A 19433-nucleotide genomic window follows, 5' to 3' on the forward strand; every position below is an offset into this window, starting at 1 on the left:
GATGTGGCCGGAGCCTTAGGATGGTAACCATCTTCTCTGCATACTGTCTCATTTGATCTTATGATAGCCTTGCAAGGCCAGTTTATTTTATTTTTGTCTTTTTCCTTAAGCTTTACTGAGACCTAATTGGCATATAACATTATAGGGTTTAAGGTGTACAAAGCGATGATTTGATACAGGTATCATGGCAAGTGATTATAGCACAATAAGGTTAATTAACACAACCGTTATCTCATACTTTTTGATTGTCTGTTTGTGAGCTCACGTACAATCTACTCTCTGGACGATTTTCAGGTATGTGATAGAGTATTGTTAACTATAGTCACTGTGGTGTAGTTGAGAACCCCAGAGTTTATTCATCATACAACTGGGAGTTTCTGCCCTCAGCCCAAGATCAAGGCCAGTATCCACACATCAATTCAGCACATGTCCTCTGAACTCCTACACTGTCCTAAGTATGTCATCCCACTTTACATACGAGGAAACAAAGATGCTAAGATATTGAATGAGTGCCTGAAGCCACACACCCAATAAAGACATGGTGTGTATGTGTGTTTCTGTGTGCCTCCAGACCCTGGTGGCCTGTTGATGTACAGAAAATCCCCTTCCAGAAAATTGCAGGTACTTGGGGAGGCATCAAGGTTTCATTAATCTTTGTCTTCTTCATTTGTTGTGGAGAATATCCAGGACACCCACACACATGGTATGATGGTTCCTCTCGAAGTTTTTTGCCACGTACCCTCCTTGTTGAGATCAATCTATCAGCAAGACACTGGAGGGAAGCACCTCACCATTGCCACTCTTGGTGGGCTTTTCCCATGAGAGGACCCTCCCCTGCCCTGGGGATCTCCCAGGCCCTCCAAGGGGCCAGCAGTCTCTGTGCTCTCTTATGGCCCCACTTGCTGCCAGACCCACTGGGTTTTCTGCAGAATTTAAGAGAGTGCATTTCACCAAATGCTTTGTTCCACTGGCACTTGGCCCTGACAGTAGCCACTTGGAACTTAGAGAATCTCGTGGAAAGTTGCCTTCTCAGTTTCCTTCCATGATCCCTACCCTTCTTTAGGGTTCAGTTCTAGTGCCCGCAGCCCGGCCGGCAGAGACCCTGTGTTCTGTGCCCTCCCTTGCCCCCCGAGACGTGCTCCACCCATTGGTCTCTCTTGCCCCTGCAGGGCATCTCTCATCCACGGTTCCTGGGTGGGGACACCAGCCCATCAGAGAGAGCTGAATCGGATTCCTCCCTGAGGTTCAGCAAGAACTATCCCCTGTTTTCTTTTATATTTTTAGAAAGAAGGTTGAGAAGAAAAAGCCAGAGAATAAAGCAAGGGAGAGCGATCAGAGAGGAGAGTGAAGGAGAAAAATGACAGCACTGTACTTTGTTATCTTCTAAAGTAGCTTAAAATAAAAATGAGAGAGCTGAACTCAGGAACTCTAAACAAATCCATCTGGAATGTAAAGCGAGAGGGATGTCTGGGAGAAGCCCTCAGTTCATCCCCCCAGGATCACAGGCTGTCAGACTTGGAAGGGGGGCCTGGCTCATCTAGCCGCAGTTCCCACCCAGTGCAGGAATCCCCCCTGGTGCCCTCCCTCACCCAGGCTCTCCTAGCACCCGCGCGTACATTCCTGGGCCTTGTTCTAACTCCATTTGTTAGAAAGTTCTTTCCGACATCTACAGTCGTGACTTTTCCATCCCAGAGGAACCCACGTTGGGTTCTCACAGAAGAAAGGGCATGTCCCTGCCAGCTGTCAAACTGTGTCCATGCAGGGTGACCCAGGCCTATCTGCGGCCACCATAGGAGCTGTGTGCCAGGCACTGTGCTGAGTATATGGCCAAGACAGAGCTGAGAATCTAATAGGGGAGTCAGGTGAGCAAAAGGGTGGTTACTGTCTACCATCGGGTGCAGCGAGGCCCATGATAACTGAAACACAGAGGGCCAGGGGAATCAGGAAGAAGCCGACCTCGTCCAGACCTGAGACTTTATCACTGCTCCAGTGATTAAGGCACATTTGAGAACATGAAAGAAGTTTGGTATGTTTAGAGCAGAGTTTTGGGGGTTTTTTGGTGTGTTTTTTTTTTCCAGTGTGATCTGAGGGTTTATGGAGTTTCTGGAGACTTTTTAGGGTATCCTCAAAACCGAAAATTATTTTCAAAATAATTCTGTGGTAATTGCTTACCATTGTCACTCCCCTTCTCTCCCGAGAGAGCAGTGTTGCTTTCCAGTGGCTACGTGGAATGTGATGTTATTACTGCCTGATGGCTAATGGAGCACATGCTTATGTGTTCTCGTGTTTGAAGTTTCTCAGTGTCTATTTGTACCATGATAACTACCAGTAGACGTAACCCACATAAATGAAAGCTGTTCAGTAATGCTGAGAGCTTAAGTGGGTTTGGAGCATGAAACGTGAGGTGTGGAGTAGGGGGAGGTTGGACTGGGTGTTCCCTAATGACTGGATGAGGATGGGTTTATGCAGAGGGCAGCAAGGAGCCACCACATGCCTTGGTGGGGGTCTGGGCACACGTGACACACACATGGCACAATGGGTGTGTTATGAAGATTGCACGGGCTGCTGTGTGGTGAAGAGCCTTGGGATGGCTGTGCTGGAGGAAAGGGAGCTGCTGGTGGCTGTTGCAGGAATCCAGAGAGGGATGGTGGTGGCCCTGGTGTGGCCCATGGCAGTGAGAGGGAGCAAAGTCAATGGAATAGAGAGATATTTGGGAGGTAGGATCAGCAAGACTTTCCGCCAAGACTTCTCTGGCTGAAACCATCCTGGTTTGTTCTCCTCGCTGCATGAATGAAATAATTTTCAGACATCTCCCCACACCTCCATCCAACCCAGCTGTCAACTGGCTAAGTCAGTTCTTGGTTTGCTCCTAACCCTCTTAAAGCATGAGATGCAGAGTCGAGTTCATCGGGAAGTGCTGAGCCCCCCGGCTCCTTGAGCTGACTCAAGCATGCAAGGAAACCCAGCAGCCATGGGTTTTCCTTTAGGATATGTAAATTTAGTGCAATGCAGGCCAGGAAAAGACACTGTTCTTTTTTTAGAGCATCCTATTACAGGCTCTGTGATCCTTTTGGCTCAGACCCTTTTAATATCCTTGAAGAAATAAACTTTTCCATGAGCCAAACTCTGCAATTTATTTCTCAACTCATTTTCATCCTATTTATCTTTGCGTGTTTAAGTTTTTGGACTTCCCAAACTAACATAAAACTCCCAAATCCATGAGCGATGCCAGATATATCTTTGGGGTTGGGGAGAGCGTATGGGATGGGGGGTGGGGTTGAAGAGGACCGGACCTTGGTTCGAGCCCTGCCATCAACGTGCTCTGTGCCCTTGAATGAGTCACTTAGTTTCTCTGAAGATAACATCTCATGTACAGAATAAATGTCCTCTGTAGCTCTAATATTCCATGGAGCTGTTACTTCTTTAACTCCATATTAATAAGATAGAAGGTTTTTTTTTTCTCATTTAACAAATACTTACCACATACCCACTATTAACTCCATTAAGTCCATTCCGTGAAATTCAGGTAAATACAGCCACAGAAATTCTTGCCTTTGGCCACAGAAAGTGGTTGGATGCAAAACAGACCCTGTTTTCCTATCTCTTGAGCAAAAACTCTTATTTCACAGATGAGTATTTCCTGAGGTGTTTGATGCCACGGACACTCATTACCTAGGGCGTGGATAGCCAGACTTCATCAACTCAGATCTCAATTAAGATCATGTGCACAGGGGCACCTGGGTGGCTCAGTGGGTTAAAGCCTCTGCCTGCGGCTAAGGTCATGATCCCAGGGTCCTGGGATCAAGTCCCGAATCGGACTCTCAGCTCCGTGGGGAACCTGCTTCCTCCTCTCTCTCTGCCTGCCTCTCTGCCTACTTGTGATATCTGTCTGTCAAATAAATAAATAGAATCTTTAAAAAAAAGTCAAATTTAAAAAAAAATTAAATTTTAAATTAAAAATTTTTTAAAAAGATCACGTGCACAAACATATATAAAGCATTGCAATGGCTGGGTTTTCCATGAGAGAGGAACACGTGGCACTATAGCTGTTTTCATTTTTATTATTTGTGTGAGGCCTTTCCCCCTTTTGGTGCCCGGAATATTTCAGGTGTGCTGAAGTATTCATCTGGAAGAAACTTGGCACCAAGTTTTTACAACTACATTTGTGTCAGCAGCTGCAGCGTCTATACACAAAGATACGTGAGGGATGTCTATATGGATCTTCATAAACATAAATTTGAATCAGCGTACGTATGTCTAAATACATTTCACACACATAGATGGCCTCACTTCCAGTGGACAGCTTATATAAACAAGTAGCTTTTCATTTAGTCGCCATATATACAAAAGGGTATGTATTAACAATGAGGTAACGGTACCTTTGCGCTTTTCCTCCTACCCCCTCCCTTCTTACTTTTTCCCTCCCTCCCTCTTTGCTTCCCTTCCCAAACCCCCCCTTCCATGTCTTCCCTACCTCTCCCTTCCCCTTTTCCGTTGCCCTTCTCCCTGCCTCACAACCACACCTTCCTTTTTCTCTTTTCCTCCTTAGTCAATTTGGTTAGTCCTCATCCCCTCTGATGTTCCCTTGTCTAAGCCACAGGTGTGACTAACTACGTTAGTACAGCCATTTCTCCCCTGGTTTCAGTAGACTAGAAGCTCCACGGGGCCAGAGACCACTGGACACAGACCAGGCAGTCAATAATTATTTTTTGGATGGATGGATGGATGGGTGGATGGATGTTTGGATGGACAGATGGACAAATAGATGGATGAATACATAGATGGATAGATAGGGTTTATGACTCTCAACAGTGGTTTTTCTAAAAGACAATTCTCACTTGTTTGCTTACAGTTTTTCACTAGCCAGTCCCCCTTGGTATAAAATTCCGATTCCTTAAAATGACCCTGGAGCCCTTCGTGACCTGGGTTCTGTTTAGCTTGCGGGCCTCGGCTCCTGCTGCTGCCTCGTTGTGCTCAGAACCATAGTCTTCTTCTTCCCGTTCTCTCTCAGCTCTTCTCTGTCTTGGACTACCTCTTCCTCCCAAGCTTTTCCCTATTAATTCCTCCCGATGTTTCATAACAAAGCTCCGTATTCATGAGCATGTGCTAATGCCCCTTCCCATTCGAGTTCTAGAGCACCCCTGTGACGTCAGTATCTTCAGAGTAGGTGGCGCGATGAGAAGCTGTAGAGCTGATCCTCTAGCCCAGCCTCCATTGCTTCAAAGTTTGGCACGCTGCCTGGACCAGCACTATCCCATAATATTCTGCTCCCCATCCGGGGTGGACTCAGGCACCGAACTCTCAGTTCCCCCTTTTGTGAAATGATTTTTGTAAGACCTGTGCCCTAGACTAACTGCCAGGACAAAGAAAGCAGAGGCAGGTAACGTGCTTGGCGCGGCACCGCGCATCAGGGGATGGTAGGTTCGTGGAGCCTGGTATGGTCAGAGGGGTTGCAGCCTTGGTGATGGTTGGACTCAGCACACCCCCAGGGCTCTTTTTCACATGCAAGCATTTATCTCTGATAAGCAGACAAGCATACATTTTGCTAAGATCTCCATTCCTGGTTATGTACTTGAGTGTAATGTCCAGGCTCTTGTTCCTGTCTTTTGGAAAGCTTTTGGTCCCTCTGTTGCTTAACAAAAAACCAGGGAGAAGGCAGGAGCCAAACACGTTTGTCCCCTTTGCAATCTTGCAGCTGCCACCACTGGTAGTCATTTTCTCCAAGGAAGGGAGAAGGGTTCCTTGACAGTTCCCGGATAAAGTGTGCGGAGGGGAAGGAATGATCACCGGGCAATCCCTACCAGCAGGCATCAGCATTCCATGAAGCTCTCACTTTTTTAACTCCATATTAACAAGATAGAAGATTCTTCATTTCACAAACAGTTAGTGAACGTCCACTTTGGTTACTATCTACGGCTCAGGCGCTATATTAAGAACGGTGCCTGGTATTGAGTGAAATAGAGGTATAAGGGGCAAAAACAGTAACCGTCTTATGGGATCTGGGTGACAATCAGGTGAATAAGTTAATGGCCAGGGAATGTGCTTCCCATGCATTAAAATGCTACCCTCACTAGAGCCCAGTGAGTAAGGGAGATGTACGTGCCAACAACCCACAAAGCTAAGAGAATCAGGAACTCCACTGAGTTGGAGAGTCTCTAGGAAGAAAAGCTTCAGCCTCCCTAAGGAGTCTTATTTGTGCCTTTGACTTAAACCACTGGTCACTTCTAATCAGCCTTTGCTGCAAATAATGGATAAGCTTTGCCAAGGAGTACTAGAGGAATCCTGTAGTTCCATCCATCTCTTCCTGCTCTGATGTGTTCTATCTAAAAAGACTTTTGAATTTTCCTCACACTGTTCGCCTCCCTTTCTTTCCTTTATCTTCTCTTCTCCATCTCCATTTGATGTCTTCTTTCTTCTCCCTTGGCTGGGCAGAGGCACAGAGATTACAGGCATTGTTATAGCCTTCACTGTAATACCTGTCCCACCCAAAATGGTTTTCTGGTTTTCATATTGTGAATCCTGTGATGCTGTAACACTACCACAAAGCCATTTCAGACAGAGATTGCCTTTTCCTTTTTGCTTTGGAAATGTCCAGTGCCCTACCTCCCACCAACCAGCAATGCAAAAGAAGAAGAAAAAAATGTGGCTAATAGGACAATTTGAGATCTTCCATGCTGCCATCACCAGCTGATCTGTATCTCTTGCTAGACTCCCCTAAACAAATTAGAGCCAATCACTATACTGAGTCCTGATTACTTTTCTCAGCAGTGCAAAGGAGAGCTCTCTGAGGGTCTAGGGCTAATGATCTCAGCAGAGAAAAATTCAGAAGTCGCTGCAGGCTGAGATCAGTGGGGATGAGGCATTGTCTCCCCAGGGAAGGAGTAAAAGAATCCCTCCTTCCTTCTCCCCCCCCCCCAACCTCACCCAATACTCCTCTTCCTGAGTCAGACTGGACAGAGCTCTGAGGAGCTCAGTGGTATGGAATGACCTCATGTGGCGAAGAGGAGGAGAGATAAGATGGCTCCAGGACCACCTTCCAGCTCTGTCATTCATGGTTCTAGACAGTTTCCTCCCAGAATCCTCAGTCCGAGGGGAGAAATGGTCTGTGCTCACCTCTTTTTTGCTGAAGGTTTCTGGTTCTTCTGTCATTTCAAGCAGGTTGTACTGAAAGCAGTACTGCAGGGATCCTAGTTTATTTTAGTGGCCTCTGCATGCAGTAGGGAGAATAAAGAGTATGAACTTCAAGATGAGACAACAGTGGGTTCTAATGCTGACCTTCACATCAAGCTGTGAGACTTTGATCAGTTCACTCCACATTTCTGAGCCTTAGTTGCCTCACCTCTGAGATGAGTCTTTGCAAGAAGTAAGCAAGTTCAGGGGATGTATGGGTATTTGGCAAATGTGTGTCCCTCCCTTCTTTCCATCTGAGGCAGCAAAGCCTACAAGTAGGATATGAGGAAAGAAAGTTGGGGCATTGACTCAAGAGTAAGATACTCACTTGAATGTAGTTTTGACCAAATGTTTGGTGATTCATCCAAGAACTGTATCGCAGGGGTGGAGACGAGCTCTCTGTTGTGCTTATAGCTGATACACTAGAACACTGAGAATCTTCCTTCTCCATTCCCCTTTCTCTGAGCTCAGGTTAGGCCAGTCTCTCCTAGCGTCTACAGGGCTTTCAGGAACTCATACCCTCATCTCTTCTCCATAGGTCATCCAGATGTTGAACAGCCCTGTAAGTCCAGTGTCCGCACCTGGAGTCCAAATTCAGCTGTCAACCCACACACAGTCCCTCCAGCCTGCCCTGAGCCACAAGGCTGCTACCTTGAACTGGAATTCCGCTACCCCTTGGTCCCTGAATCTTTAACCGTCTGGGTGACCTTTGTCTCCACTGATTGGGACTCTAGTGGGGCTGTCAATGACATCAAACTGTTAACTGTCAGTGGGAAGAACATCTCTCTGGGCCCTCAGAACGTCTTCTGCGATGTCCCACTGACCATCAAACTCCGGGATGTGGGTGAGGAGGTGTACGGCATCCAGATCTACACATTGGATGAGCACCTAGAGATTGATGCGGCCATGTTGACCTCCATTGCAGACAGCCCTCTCTGTCTAGAGTGTAAGCCTCTGCAGTACAAGGTGGTCCGGGACCCTCCTCTCCACGTGGACGTGGCCTCCCTCCTATACCTCAATAGAAGATTCACGGACACGTAAGTGTGCTCTCTGGCTAGGGAGATGGTCAGGTGGGTGGGGTACAGAGAATGTAAGGAGGCTCAGAGAGGCCTGCCCTAGAAGGAGGTTCATGACTTCTAGGGATTCATAACCTGGCATTGACTGTAGTACTGTCCTAACATGGCAGGGGCGATACGGTGGGAATCGTAATACACAAGGAACCAGAAACCCTGCCTGGGTTTTTGGTGAGAGCTCTAATGTAACGCTAAGACTCCCAGACCTCTCTTAGTTGTCCCAACAATAAAATGAAAGAGGCTGAGTAAGATTAGCCACAAGAAAGCCATGTGTGACTCATGAAGTTGGAGAGCTGAAGTTTGAAAAATATTTCCTTTTTATATTTAATTGAAGATTTGTGCATTGTGATTGCTTTTCCAGTGAGTGAGAAGGGAGTGAAGTTATACCAGGATGCCTAGAAATTGAGCATGTTTCCATGTATTTGCATGAGAATGTTCCTGGAAGGTGAATATAGCCAGTCACAGTCCTTGTTTGGTTCCCTTTTCTGAAGTGGGAGAGAGGTCCAGACTCATTTGATCCTTAAGAGTCCGTAAAGCTCTAGGTCTCCAGGAGCCTTCGGGGATACACACAGCTTCTCTGTGAGATAATGCTTGTCCCTACTATTCATTTCTCAAGCCACCTCTTCCTCAGACTTCCTCAGGATTTGTTTTAGTAAAGAGACCACCTTACGATGACCTCATTAATGCTTTGCTTATATGCCAGACAGTGGGCTGAGATCCTCACATTTTTTACTCATTTCATCCTCTCCATAACCACAGCCCAATTATCCTTCTTGTTTTACAAAGAAGGGAATGAGGGCTTAGAGATGTGAAGTCATTTGTCTAAGATCACATAGTTAGGGAGTGGTGAGAACAAGGTTCTATCCTGACTCCTATCCCAGGGTCTTCAACCAGTATTCAATTAAAGATGTGATTTCAACTTCTGCTTTAATCTAACTGACCTAACTTGGGTCCCAAGAATCTATGAAGTTAATCACCAGACTTTGGTTGAACATCTACTATGTGCAACGTATATGGGCAGGGAACACTTGAACACTTGAATACTGACAAGAACAATAGCTCAGAAGTCAGATACCTTGTGTTCAGCTCCAGCCAGTCCACCTACTAATCTTAGGTAAATCCATCAATCTCTTTGAGCCTTGCTTCCCTCTTCTGTGTGATGAAAATGCTCAAGTCAGTGGCTTCTCTGCACCTTTTGTGGCACTTTCTTTGGTTCTAAGATGATATAAGGCCCAATCTCCGCTCTGTCTACTTGAATATACTCACTGAGCCAATCATTAATAGAAACCAAATTTTGGAGGAAACTTTTAATCTTTTTAAGAGACAGAACCACTTTCAAACACTTTACCAGCACTCCCTTTTACATGCCAGCAATTAACGTGCACATCACAAGCAGACCCGTGCCCATTCATTGACTCAGAGATGAAGAACATCTGGTCAAGAACTCAGAGGGAGCACTCGGTTTGTGTTTGAGAATGTATTTAAAATTTAAAGGATCATCTTGCCTTGAAAATATTCCATAACTCTGTCTCTTTCATCTTCTTGCTCGTCTAGAGTGGTAAAGCTCTATAGATATGCATCCACTTAAAATTTCTTTATAAAACAATGGAGAGAAGACGTCATAGATGCCTTAAACTCTCAGCTTAAACACAGCTTTCATTTTCTGCCTGGAGTTGTGCGCCTGTAAGACCCGACATGGGCTGGCAAGTGTGGAAGGACAGAAATTCAACTGAAGACGTGGGAGCCTCCTGAGTTCCATTCCCGGATAGTCTTGAACTTGCTCTACAATCTTAGACTAGTTGCTTACTTACCCTTTCTAGCTTTCAAGGGCCTTAATATATAAAGAAGTCATACTAGATTAGGGGTTCTCCAAGTCAGTTGCATGTCATGGAAATTTGGAGCATTTTTAAATCCCTTGTGTTTCCCAGCATCCCCTCTCTGACCCCTCTTCCACCCCCATCCTACCCCCAGGTATTGAATTAACTGGTAAGGGGGATAAAGCCAGGCCATCAGAACTTTTAAAATCTCACTGCATGATTATAATGTGCAAACACGTTTAAGAGCCACTGCACTAAAGCAGGTTCTTAAAGTAGAGCCCCAGACCAGCAGCAGCAGGACCCAAGAACTTAGGGCAAGTCCTTAGATCCCAGCCCAGACAACTGAATCAGGAACTCAACTGTGGGGTCTTCCTAAACGACTCTAATGCAGGTTCCAATTTAATAGCCACTGCTGTAAGTGATCTGGAAGGCTCAGGGATTTCCAGGGTCTCTTTCCCAGTACTTATTCAGTTTACAAATATGTTTTGAGAACGTTCTGTGTGCCAGAGTGTTCCCTGGGAGCTAGGTATTTCAGGGATGACCTGACCCCTTTCCTGTAGACATTCACTTTGGTACTGAGGACTTTAATCACGTGGTTAAAAACACCCAGTCCTGTGCCACTTTGCTTCCAGAACCACCACTCTTCAGACCCGCACTCTCATATCCCATTCAGTCTTTCATTCACTCAACAAGTCTTTCTTAGGCCCCGCTACAGCATTTCAGACACACAGACTAGACTGAGGCCTTCATGGACTTCCTCTATGCCTTTCTCGAGTCCCAAGGAATTTACTAGAGACCTAGACTGGACTACATTTCCTGACCTGAATGTTCTTTGAGACTCTAAAAAGAGTAAAACATCATTCCAAGTCAACCTACCATTTCAACTCCTTTATCTCTTGGTAATTTGAGTTCTGAACTCCAACACAAATACATTTGTGTGTGTGTGTGTGTGTGTGTGTGTGTGGTGCGGTATGGTGTGTGTGGTGCATTTTTCTGCTTTCACATTTTTTCCATATCAAATAAATTGGCTCTTATACAAGTTCTATATAAAGACTGTTTTGGAGAAAAAGAGGAGAGAGGGAAAAAATGCTTTCTTTTTCTTCCCTGACTCAACCCATTACATGGTTCCCTTTGACCTTTGTCTTCATTTTTTTCCCTCAACAAAAATATTTATTCTTTCCTTTATCTGTGCTGGAGATAGTTTCCCAAGGTATGACATTGATGAAGGGAGAGGCTTCTGTGCTTACCCAATGGACACTTCTAGGAGAGTGATTACTTTTGGCCACGAAGAGGAGGAAATGTGGAACTTCTCTGTTCTATGGAAACCCGTCCATTGGATGAGAAGGGACACTGGTGGAGGAAAAGGGGACCAGCAGTGACTCTGCTAAAAACTCACTATATGTTGTGCAGACACATTGTATCATGGCTTTGGGCTTCAGTTTCCCTCTTTGTAAAATGAGGGGGCAACACACTAAACTTTTCTCTGTGGGTAGACATTGTTTTTGGGTGACAGGTGATTCATTCACTTTTTGGTAATAAAAAAGACTTAGCAGAGACTGTCTATAAGAATCAGTACCCAGAGGGCACCTCACTGATTGACTGTGATGCCCTAGTGCAGTGTGTAGTGTGTGGACAATAATAATAAAAATAACAATAACGCCAACCACTTGCTGAGTATTCTCTCTGCTTTAAGTGCCTTGCCAAATATCTATGAGGCAGCAAAGCTCAGAAGAAAAGCTGAAGCTCAGAAAAGTGATTTATTCGACCTAATACAGCTGGTAATGACAGAGGCAGGTTTAAAACCCACATCTAATTCCAAATAATACCTTCTCAACCATAACACCATACTGCCTTCTACTTTAATAATGCAAAGGCAGAATTCTGGAGCTCTGACATTCATGCAAGCTGGCTCAAGTCTGAGATACAGCAAGTGGAAGAGAGGATATGACTCATGAGCCACCAGCCCTCCATCAGCTACTGTGACCCACTCTGGGAGTCCAGCAATGCAATTTACATGGCCAGTTCCTTATGCCTCTGGCTGGGAAGAAAGAGCAGGGAAGCTTCTGTTTCTCGACTTGACTGTCAAGTGCTTCTGTACTGGCCACTGTGCAACTTGGGTCTATATGGAATCTTTAAATTACTCAGAGAAGGAAAAACTCTGGGTAAAACTAAGGCTTTTTTGTTTGTTTGTTTGTTCTTAGAAAGTGAGGTATAAAGCAAACCAGAAACAACAATAGCAGTTCACTCTCTTCCTTTATGCATCTATCCATCTATCCATCCCTAATTCATTCAGCAGCTATTTAACAGTGTCTATCTGATAGCATACACTGTGTTAGGAAATGATGATATTGTGGTGCCAGGACAGGCATGGAGGCTGAGCTCTGGGTGCTCACACTGGGGGAGAAGAGATAGGGAAGCAGTGTCACTGCAGGACAGTAGTGCCCTGAAGGCAGAGACAGAGACAGAAAGTGGCTTCTAACTCAAACTTGGAAGAACCGAGGTACAATTAAGGAATAAAGAGCTTGTTGGTCTGCTAGTGCTTTCCAAGTGCCTAGAACAATTATAGGCACCAAGTAGACAGTGAGTATTTTTGAGTGGCTGTTAAATGAAGAGTGGGAAGGAGTTTAGTGGTTGAAGAGAAATGGAGAAGCTAGGATTTACTGAGCACCTACTATATGTCAAGAACTTACTAAGGGTGTTACTCAAGTAATCTCATTTGATTTGATCTGCGTAGCAGCTCTACAAAGTAGGTGGTCTTCTTCCCAGATTATAGATGAGGATCTGGCTCTCAGACTTTCAACAGCTGTCAACCTGCCTGCCTGGGGTTGGGTGTAAATCCATCAACTCCAAAGCTAGTGCTCTTAGTCCTTCATTCTCTGGTTGAATGGATATGTGTCTGTGCCTCTCTCTCAGAATTTTTGATGTAGAATTAGAAATATTCTTAGAAGTCACTTCTCCCATTTAGCTTCTATGTGTATCTCAATTAAATATTCTACTGATTTTTCTGTCACGTTCAGACTTGTTAACCTGCAACCATAGTCTCTGTCTGTTTTGCCTCAGCTTCTTGGCATTCTTAATATAATTCTTAGGGGAAATGAATAAGCAAAAGGGAAGGATTCATTTATAAGACCTGAGTGGAATTTCTTAGGAATATGAGTCCAGATTTTACAAATCAGATCTCAGATCGGACTCTGGACTCTACGTGCTAAGAACCCCACCAATCAGTTCAGAAGCTTCATTGAGCAACCCATTTACTCAGCGAATGTTTGTTAATTCCCATCAGGAGCCCAACTACTTCCCAGGCATTAGTAGTGAACAGAGCAGGAAAGGTCCTTGCTCTCATTGATTCCTGCAATGTAGCTGGGAGACACAAACCAGAAACAATTTCATCATAACCGAGTTGGGTAGGATTTAGTGACTTCAGAGAAGTGGTAAGGGAGGGCCTCTGATGAGGTGATATTTGAACAGAGACCAGAAGTGTCTCTTAGTGCTTCATAATAAAGACTAACTGAGCTGCCATCACTGAGATTCTAGACTGTTTGGAACATGGGTGTCTTATAAAGGATCCTTGGTCCTTGATCACTGTTTGACTTGTCTTATAATTGACTGTGCTTCTGTTTTTGTTCCTTTTCTCTCACTTGGTTCAGATTCTTTTTTTTTTTTTAAGATTTTATTTATTTATTTGACAGACAGAGATCACAAGCAGGCAGAGAGGCAGGCAGAGAGAGAGAGGAGGAAGCAGGCTCCCCGCAGAGCAGAGAGCCCGATGCGGGGCTCGATCCCAGGACCCCGGGATCATGACCTGAGCCGAAGGCAGAGGCTTTAACCCACTGAGCCACCCAGGCGCCCCTTGGTTCAGATTCTTAAGTACAAACTTTAACACGCTCATATGTGACAATCAGGGTTCCATGAATGCTTGTTGGATGAATGAGTAAAGAACGAGTCAGCAGTAACACAAAGTGGAACCTCTCGGAATATGGGTCTCAGGCTTCCAGATCTTAGCCATAACATTGACATGGGATCCCATATTAAGCCTCAGAGGACTGGCAAAGTTCAGACTAAATCAGGGTCAACTGAAAGCACATGTGGCTCTCTCATGCTGTTTCTATGGCTCTCAAGCTGAGTCACCACTTCATTGTTTTTCTTAGTCCTACTTCTTTTCCTGGCTTTCTGTATGTCACCCAGGCACCAATTCTTTGTTCTTATATGTGTCCATTTGTTAATTCATTCATCCACCAAAGAGTGCAAATCAAATATAATTGTGTTCAGTAATGCTTGTTGTTTGGTTTAACAAGTATTTACAAGTGTCTGTTGTGCGCCATAGACTATGCTGGAATTAGGAACAGAGCCCTGATTCCTGGCCTTAGGAGCACACAGTTTAAAGGGAATGAACAGGCAAAGAATCAGGTAACTATTCTGCAGCATGGAAAGTTCTAGGGCAAGGAGCACGGGGGGGTTGTGGGAAGACATAGGAGAGGTATCTCCCCCAGCTTGAGGTGGTTAACGAAGCTTCTTAGGAGAAGCAGTGTCTAAGCTGAGACATTAAATGTGATTAAGGGTTGATCTTTGAAGAAGTTTGCCCTAGTACAGATGGTTGAAACTAGGTAGATTCTCAGCATACATTGATAAAGGAATGAATGAATGAATGAATGAACAGACCAACATACTACACTTTATTAGAGCAGTACAAGATCGGTCAGAGACCAAATGGAGTTTGGAGGGAGGAACATAGTAATCTGGGCTATTATCCACTTTGGTTCTTAAATCTGTTTCATCCCTTTTAAATGCCGTAGAGTACTCCATAGTGGGAATGTGCTACAGGTTGTTTAGCTGTACCCCTAATGCTGGGCATTTGCATTATTTCATATCTCGTTCTATTATAAGCCAGTGCTGTAGTCAGTACTCTTACAGGAACCTCTTTGTGGGCACATGTGAGCATTTCTCTAGAGTTGATACTGAGAAATGGTATTACTGGGTTGTAATCTGTGGGCCTTTGTCATTTTAAGGGGTTCAACCTCTGGTATTCTGAGAGGGTGAACTAACTCACAGCCCACCAGCAGTGTGCAGCAGGACCTACCATTCCTCATTGTCCCTACATCCTGACAAAACAGAAGTGCTTTGTCTTGTGCATTTCATGATTGAAAACATGGATTCTCATCCATGGTCTTGTGATTGAACGTCTTGAGTGAGCATCTTTTCAATTTATGGGATATCTACACTTTCTCTTCTGTGACTTGTCTATGAATGTATTTGATGTCAGCCCTCCTGCTTACCCACACAATGGTATTGGGATCTAGGGTAAAATAGGTAGTCAGGAGAGAACCAGCATTTATGAAGAAGTTACTCTTTGTGTAATCATTTATACATTGATATATTTTTCAAATGCTGATTTAGTATGTTCCCTGGCTGGGAACCATGTCGCTTTCTGAAAATACAATGGATAAGGAAATAAGGAACACCAAACCAGCTTCTGCCCTCCATGGGGCCTAAATTTAGTCCCTGTGTTAACCACCATCACAAATGCAGGTAGCACCTACTACTAGTAGCACTAACATCACTGCTATTAACTACCATGTAGTGAATACTTCAGATATGCTCAGTATTATAAGCCTACCAATGAGGTATAGGTATCAGTAGGCCTTATTTTTAGATGGGGAATCTGAGACTCCAAGAGGTAAAGCCATTTATTTAAATAAGATCTCACCATTAATAGATGATAGAGTCAAGTTTTACATCTCCTTGCCTGACCCCCAAAGGCTGTGCCTTGCAAATTACTGAGCACAGTCATTGCTGTGACAGGCAGAGCATAAGATGGCATCTTGATGGATGGAGAAAGTCGATATTTCAATTAGCTTTTCTTGTTTCTAAGGTGCATTAGAATAAGTACACAAACGAGAACAAATATATTCCTTTGTGTTTTGAATATTTAAATAGATGAGGTAGGGGAGACTTGTTGAGTGTGGAGATTGTCAGGCCAGCATGGTTTCCAGTCATGTTCTGCTGAAATGCACACTTCAGGTCAGACCTCTTCCTGAGTAGGTCCTTCTCTCATGTCAACCCAGATGGTCTCATCTGCATTCTGATGTCCTGCCCACCAGTTCTGATGAACAGCAACAGGAGTAAGAGCTGTCTCTCCAAACCTCTGTTCCTAGCCCAGGCTAGCGGGCTGTTTGGTCAGCACAATTTTACTCTATTTCTAGAAGCTGGGCATCATCTTCCTATGACTCCCTCTTGTCAGTCTTAGTCCAAGTACCTCTCAGAATGAAATATGGGTTCTGGGAATATTAGAGTAAGCAAAAGGGTTTAGTAAAATCAACAGATCTTCATGGTCAGCTGCAGTGTCTATGGAGGTGCTAACTGTCTCCATACCTTCATGATTTTGAAAATGTGAAGGGTTCCTGTTTGGTGCTAACACCACTGAAATGACTTAGCTGAATTTCTATGGTTCAATTTGACACACCACTGGACTTTAGAGTTGTTACAGTGTCTCTTCAACAGATGTTAATGAAGACCCACAGAGGTTAAATGATAGACACAGGGCTCCACAGATAAATTTATTCATTCACTCCTTCGAGAACAAGTGCCCTATTGCATTCGAGTCTCCATGCTGGCGCCAGGATTCTGAATCTTACAGCTGGATAGGAGGTCTGGGCTGAATAATAGCTCAAATTAAAAGAGAATTATAAGTTGAAGATTATTATTGTGAGGTTATAATAGAGTATAATCCCTCCTTGAATTAAGGGGGGATATATAGAAGTCAAGATGGGAGAGGTAATCAGAGGCCAGATTATGAAGAGGGTGTGGTCAACACTACAGAGTTTGGGTTTATTTGTTGGGAAATAAAGGAACAAACCAATCAGACCTGTGTTTTTTTTTAATAAAATTGATCTGGGTGCTGTGTGAAGAAAGGACTAAGGGAGAATGAGAAAGTCCATCTAGAAGTTATTGCTAAAGTCTAAATCAGAGATTATGTTTATTTGCATAGTGAAGTGGATGGATTGGAGGTTATGTTTTAAAGGTAGAATCAACAGTATTTGATGATGTATCAGATGCAAGGTTTCAAGAAGGAGCTCTCCAGTGGCTTTCAAGTTTCAGGTTTGAGTATTCGGAATGAGGGAAATATTATTTCTGGAAATCAAAGAATAGATTTTAATTTAGTATGTTATTAGAGGGTGGGGTAAGTTAAGAGTCCCTTTGGAAAACAATGAGTTAGTGCAACGGGATTTTGCAGTGGGTGTCTTGATAGCACCTACTCCTTTGTTCTTTTGCTGTTCACCCTGAGGGTTGGTAGGACAGACTGGACTTAGTTGTGCTGCTCTAATTCCTGATTTTTAAGAAAACAAGTAAGTGAATAGGAAGGAGAAGGAAAATAACAGCCATCAGAGTAATTACAGATGTGGAAGGAATGGAGGAATTTATCTCGCACTGGACATTGGCAAGAAGAGTGGACAAAATCCATCCAGTCTGTGCTCAGAGATGATGAGAACCCTTAGGGCAGGTCTTAGTGGGTTTCTGTTGTGTCTGTTCTAACGGGAACCTCAGACATTACTTTAGAGAGGCTGAATTCAAAATTAAGAGACCTGATTCCCAGGCCAGAACACAGCTGCTTTGCTGTGTGACCCTGACTGGGTCCTTCCAATGGTTTGAGCCTCCACTTCCTCCCCTGGAAAAAAAAAAGGGTGACATTTCCCGTCCATGCAGTCTCGCAAGGGGTATCCTGAGAAAACCAATGAGATAATGGGCATGCCAGAACACGATGCAACCCAGGGAACCATAAAGCTTTAAATGTTCCTGATTCTTCCTATTGTTTGGTTTTCATTAGGCTTGTTCTTGGCCAGGGCCAGTCTGGAGAGTATGTGTGAAAGGCAAAAGCATAGGCGTGCACAGACACACACATGAAGCTGTTTCCCATGAAACTCTAACCAGAGTTGCTAAGGTTCAATGTTGGATTAGAGGAAAGGAAAGACAAATTGCACTGTAATCTCTGTAACTCAGCTAAAGAAAAAAAAAGAAAAAGAAGAAGAAGAAGAAGGGAAAAAAAAAAATCCCCCTGAAGTGCTGGCCATGGAATCAGACCTGGATTCCAGCACTGATCTCTTAAAATTTTTTGCTGAGACCCTGGCCCACGACTCCCCATCTGTGGACCCAAGCTGCCCTTCTGTGAAATGAAGGCACAGGTAGATGACTCTGCAGTACATTTTTGGCTCCAACATTCTGTTCAGACCTTTCTTGAGCTCATCTGCCTTGAATGCGTCTAATTCAGTGAGGGTGAAGGGAGCAGGTCACATGTCACATGAGCGAACATGTCTGCACTGTGAGCTCACAGACTGGCCATCTCTAGAGAAAGCCTTCTAGACACACAGGAGCTCTCAGAACTCCTCATAGACATCCTGTGTCTGTCTCAGAGCCTGGCAAGCTCTCCCTCTGTGGCAATTTCAGAATGTATCCATGTGTTTTTCCTGTTTGGTGGCATTTTGACTAGACTGTGAGACCCCAGAGGTGGGGACTAGGTCGTACTTATTACATGATCCTCAGCTTCTGTGTGTGAGGCCAAGGCATTGAGTAGATGGTCAATAAATGTAGGTAAATTCGATGCATGTGCGTGTGAGTAAACTCTGTGACAGATCGATAAATCAGAAGTTGGTGATAATACAGATGATGGATGGTATAACGGAGGCCTGTCTTTTAACTTCTGAGGTGGATTAGTTACCAGAGAATCAGAAGGACAAAAGAGAATCTTCTAGCAGTGTCCTTTCTTCTCTTGGGTCCTCAGGTCCCCTCTCCTTAAAGTGAAGGTCTTGGGCCAGATGATGTACACCAGCCTTCCATTCATCCAGCAGGTGTTGATTTGGCACTGCCTTTATCACAGACCATGGGCTAGGCAGTGGAGATTAATAAGCCAGTCAATAAAGGAGTCCTAGCCTTCTAGAAACTTCATCAAATTAGTGTAAGACGTGAACAAATAAACAAGTGGTCACAAACTAGTGAGAAGGGTTGTTGTGGTGAAAGAAGGAGATGGGTAGGAGCTCCTGACTAGTTTAAAGGGCTCAGTGAGCACCTCTGGGAGAAGGGTAGTACCTAAGCCAAGGCCGGGGTGTTTAGCAAGGGCTAAGAGTTGAGACTGCTTGCTCCTGGCAGGCTGGGGGCAGGGGAATGGAATTTGAGAAAGAGAGGTGGGGAGAAGCCAGTAATGATGGCTCCAGAGTGCCCTGCCAAAGGGGTCTGGGCTTCATCCTGAGGGTGCTGGGGAGCCACAGAGTGTTAGGCAAGAGGATCCTGACCAGATTTGGTTATAGGACAGGTCTTTGGGGATGTGTGACTCTCACGGGAAATGTAGGGCTAGAGGCACAGGTTGGAAATGGTCAGAGAAGTA

At 44.5% G+C, this 19433-nt stretch overlaps 1 protein-coding gene across 1 annotated transcript in view; it reads left to right on the forward strand.

Annotated features, from left to right (window-relative positions):
- Positions 1 to 19433, forward strand: part of PAPPA (pappalysin 1) — a 238813-nt gene that overhangs the window by 73497 nt on the left and 145883 nt on the right. The window contains 1 exon segment of the mRNA XM_047700582.1: positions 7709 to 8207. Coding sequence (XP_047556538.1) covers positions 7709 to 8207 — 499 coding nt within the window.

This window comes from Lutra lutra, chromosome 13, assembly GCF_902655055.1.
Source record: "Lutra lutra chromosome 13, mLutLut1.2, whole genome shotgun sequence".
NCBI lineage: Eukaryota > Metazoa > Chordata > Mammalia > Carnivora > Mustelidae > Lutra > Lutra lutra.